Genomic DNA, 5,000 nt, shown 5'->3' on the forward strand with positions numbered 1-5,000 from the left:
CCTCTTCTGGTTTGATATCGCCATTTTTTCTACATGATTTTAATCACTGTTTAATGTAATTCCATTGATATTGCTTAAAATCTGAAACACATCCCCCCTTCTGGTTTTCTGACAAATCGCACCCTGCATACACACACATATTAATTAATTCATACATACATACACACATACGTACAGTACTGTACGTATACACACATGCACACACACGGTAGTACACACACCCACGGGCACCCACACATGAGTGCACACGTGTACGCGCACGCACACAGACACACAGACACAGACACACAGACACAGACACACAGACACACACACACACACACACACACACACACACACACACACACACACACACACACACACACACACACACACACACACACACAGAAATATGCGCTCAGAAAAACACACACACACACACACACGCTCACACACACAGTCATAATCAACTGATACATGATGAAACCATGCAAATACTCAGCCTGGTAGTCGTGCCGCCAACAAAAGGCTTCTTTGTGTATTTATTTTTCCCTCCTACGCACACCTCACTATCATTTTTATTACGAACAGTTTGTCCATCAGTTTGTTCCTCCCGTGTCAATACTCCCTCTCTCTGTCCCTCTCTCTCTCTCTCCCCCCCCCTCTCTCTCTCTCTCTGTCCCTCTCTCTCTCTCTGTGTCTCTCTCTCTCGCTCTGTCTCTCTCTCTCTCCCCTCTCTCTCTCAACCTCTCTCTCTCTCTCTGTCTCTCGCTCGCTCTATATCTCTCTCTCTCTGTCTCTCTCTCTCTTTCTCTCTCTTCCTCTCTCTCTCTCTCTCTCTCTCTCTCTCTCTCTCTCTCTCTCTCCCTCCATGGTCTGTTGTGTGTTTGTGTTGCGTGTGACAGAGGCCAGGCAACAGTCGTCCGGAGAGCAGTGTGGACCTGAGAGGAGCTCAGCTACAGTGGGCAGATGCCCTGTCCAGCAGGAAGAACGTCTTTAAGGTGAGAGAGAGAGAGAGAGAGAGAGAGAGAAAGAGAGAGAGAGAGAGAGAGAGAGAGAGAGAGAGAGAGAGAGAGAGAGAAAGAGAGAGGGAGAGAGAGAAAGAGAGAGAGAGAGAGAGAGAGAGAGAGAGAGAGAGAGAGAGAGAGTGTGTGTGTGTGAAATGGGTATATTTGTGTGTATATTTACCGTATATTAAGTGTGGATTGTGTGTGTGTGTGTGTGTGTGTGTGTGTGTGTGTGTGTTTATGTGTGTGTGCATGTCAGAGAGAGAGAGAGAGAGAGAGAGAGAGAGAGAGAGAGAGAGAGAGAGAGAGAGAGGGCATGTGTGTGTGTGTGTGTGCGTGTGTGTCTTGTGCGCGATAGATATATTAAGATATTAAGAGGGTCACAGCTTGTGTTTGTGTCTGTGTGTGTGTGTGTGTGTGTGTGTGTGTGTGTGTGTGTGTGTGTGTGTGTGTGTGTGTGTATGTGTGTGTGACATTAAACTATGACACTCTGGAGTTTAAGGGAAGTTCTGTGCCAATGTTTCCTGTCTCACTTCCCCCTGAACAACTTTCTCTGAAGGCAGTTTCACTGTGTGTATGATAACGGGGTATCAAAAAATGAGATCTTCAAAGGAAACTTCAAAATTAACCTAATAAATACCCACATCAGGAAAATTCACAAGAATTTAAATTAGTCATATCATATGACATTTAAAAACAACGAATCAGCATTGGTTAGTAGTATTGAGGAATGTGTGGTGTGGTGATGATGTGGACTTTGAGTCTTGATCATCTGTGGTCCCCGGCCCGGCTGCATCTTCTCCACATCAGTCTGATTCCCTCTCAGTTGTCAGTTCTACGGTCCTGGGGTCCGTATCTCGAAAGCGTCTTTGCTAACGACGGTAGCAACGTCCTTCGTAAGAGCGACTCAACTCTCTCTCAACAGCGACGCTCACCACTAAATCCAGGGGATGGTAAGACGGTCTTAAGACGGTCTTAAGATGGTTAGCAACGACAAGAATCGAGAAATGGACCCCTGGTCAGCACTTACATGACAATGTGGAGAGCATGTCATTTAGGTGTGAGATAGAGAAAGAGAGAGACAGAGGGACGGACGGACGGATGGACGGACGGACGGACGGACAGACAGACAGACAGACAGACAGACAGACAGACAGACAGACAGACAGACAGACAGACAGACAGACAGACAGACAGACAGACAGACAGAGGCAGGGAGAGAGAGAATGTAGGATGTCAACACGTACAGGTAGTCACTGGTATGTTAAGTTTCAAAAGCACAGAAGAGTCTATAGAACCTTTACAGTGGATCTTTCATGATACTGTGTCCTGGTTGCGGCACGCATGGTTGGCATAGACTATTTCGAATTGATATATTTAGCTTCAGTCATCTGAAACACATACTGCAGTTTGGTTCCTATTGTAGGCCCTATGTCTTTGCCTCTGCCCGGCCCACTGAATTGCCCATAAAAGGCATTGTGAGATCCCACTTCATGGCCGCATACAGTGTTTGCCAAAACTAATTTTCCATTCTTCATAGAAATTGCTGATGATGACAGAGTTGGTGTGACATTCTCCTCTCCTCCTGTGGTGTTTGCTTTTGGGTTTTATAAATTTGCATATTGTTAGTGTTTGCAACGTGCAACAACGCGGTGTCACTCATTTATGCAAATGACATACTATTTGTACTTGTAGTAAGCCTGAGCGAAAAGCCGACTGTTGACTCCGTGAGGAGTCCGTCTCCGTGGACGGTGGGAGATGGTCTGATCTTACTCTATCATTTAAATTAGTTGAAGTTCCAAACTCAAATTAAAACCCATATTGTGCTTTATTAGCATGCCTGTTATGTTATAGCTTTGCAAAAGCATACAAATAACAAAACAAAAGTGTGAATATTATTACCTTAACCAATCAGTAAAGGAGCTCGCGGGTGAGTTCTACGTCACCACTCTCAACTGTTTGCTGATTGGCTAAACACTGAGAGAACCGAGCTCGAGGCTTTTGCCAGACGATGTGCGGAGCCAAAATCTTTGGGTGGAGTACACATATGGCGTCGCCAGGCTAACTTGTAGTAGATATACAGTACAGACAGAGATTCTTTAAGTATAGAGATATGCCAACATAATAGGTTTCTATGGGCACCTAACATGACCAGGTTCCGGTCTGCCTAAAGGGACGTGTCATAATGCTCCTAGCATTGAATAGAACAGTCCTCAGGTCTGCCTAGGTCTGCCTAAAGGGGGATTTCCCCCCCAATAATAGAACCAGGAAACAATGGGCCAATGGAACCTCTCTCTCTCTACTCTCTCTGGTACAGATGTGGACCATTTGAGAATGTATGTGCTGTGCTGTTTGCTGTGTTCAGGTAGTTGCAATCGGTTGAAGTAAAGGCTGGCCCAATAGCTTAAAAAAACACAAATATACTGTAAGTACCGAATGTAATTGGTTATAAACGCTAGGTTGTATGCATACCACGCCTATGTGTGTGACAAAACACAAGGAAAAAAACAAAAATGTTTGTAATATTTGAATGATTTTTGTAGTTTACTTCATTGCACAATATAGAAAGACATTTTAACCACGTGACATGGCCTTCCACAGAAAATCATCAGAAAGTATTTCCCCGTCAAAAAGTAAATTTAAGGTTTGACCAATGAGAGTAACCAATCTTTGCATGCACTGCTTTTTTCAGTAAATACATAATACTTGGATTTTGGCTGAAAAAAAAACTTCAATACCTTTAATCAATAGCAGTTTTCATTTCTGTGTTACTGTCAACACCCTGTTGAAACCATGTTGAGATCATATGTTGAGCAGTATTTGTTGTTTAGCATATGTTGTATAGCTGTATTTTTTTAAATGATATTTCAACATTTGTACTTTTAGTAGTCCCATAAGGCATACATTACAACTTTGTCATTGATATTCTGGTAATAGCAAGTTTATAACAGGGGCCATGGCGCAATGCCACATCCATTGCTAGCCTGTACTTGAGTTCAGTGAGGAAAGCAGAGACCACTAGTTGGCTTCAGATTCAGGCCTGATCCTGGTGGAATATGTACAATGGGGCAGCCGTGGGGTAATGGTTAGGGAGTGGGACTGCAGATCACAGGGTTGCAGGTTCAATCCCCATACTTACCAATCGGTGAGCTGAGAATTATAAGGTTCTATCTCCATTTTTGGTCGAAATTGAGTTTTTGACATAATCTGACCCATTACATTTATTAATGCCTGTGTGGTGTTATTTTTGTTTAAAAAAAAAATTATTTCACATTTTTATTGATAAAATGAAAAGGTTCTATCTCACAAAACAGCTGGGATGTAAAAACTTTGACGCTCAATAACTCAGAACCACCCTAAACGGAGATAGAACTTTATAATTCTAAGCTCACAAATCCCTTCCTCCCTCCATGGCTAAAGTCCCCTCGAGCAAGACACAAAACTCCTCAAATTGTTCCAGGGACTGTAGCCAATACCCTGTAATATATGTTAGGATATGGATAACAGTGTCAGCTAAGTGTAATGTAATGTAATGTAATTTACAGTGGATATGCTCCGTAGATGTTTGTAAAGATGCTTTGTAGGAGCTGGGAGGCATAGCATTGTGTTGTGGCTCTGTGGTGTGTTCCCCTGTACGGTACTGGACAAAGGAAGTATAAAACTGATGTGTTTGTCTGTGTTTGCATATGTGTATGTGTGTGTGTTTCCAAGTATGTGTTGGGTTTATGGTGGGTCTGTTGTTACATTCTGGCTCAAGAAGTATTACCATGAAGGGAAGACCAAACACAATTTAAAGTAAGAATAATTGTATAGTTTGATTTATTAAAGAATAGAAGTACAGTAGTGTGTATCTGTAGTGTAGTGTTTAGTGTAGTGCCAGTCAGTCTAGGCCTAGGGCAAGCATGTGCAACATACGGTACAGTAGTGTACAGCAGTGTTTCCCAACCAGGGGTACACGTAGTGGTGTCAACAATTATCGATTCGGCGATGCAATCCAATGCGGGGCATGGACGA

The 5,000-nt window shown here is 43.1% G+C and overlaps 1 protein-coding gene across 4 annotated transcripts in view; it reads left to right on the forward strand.

Moving 5' to 3' along the window:
* arhgap9 (Rho GTPase activating protein 9) overlaps positions 1-5,000 on the forward strand; it is an 82,092-nt gene that overhangs the window by 47,447 nt on the left and 29,645 nt on the right. For all 4 annotated transcript variants that reach the window (XM_063214888.1, XM_063214890.1, XM_063214891.1 and 1 more), the window contains one exon: positions 885-980. In XM_063214888.1, coding sequence (XP_063070958.1) covers positions 885-980 — 96 coding nt within the window. The remainder of the gene's footprint in view (positions 1-884; positions 981-5,000) is intronic.

Source organism: Engraulis encrasicolus, chromosome 14 (genome assembly GCF_034702125.1).
Source record: "Engraulis encrasicolus isolate BLACKSEA-1 chromosome 14, IST_EnEncr_1.0, whole genome shotgun sequence".
NCBI classification, from domain to species: Eukaryota; Metazoa; Chordata; class Actinopteri; order Clupeiformes; family Engraulidae; genus Engraulis; species Engraulis encrasicolus.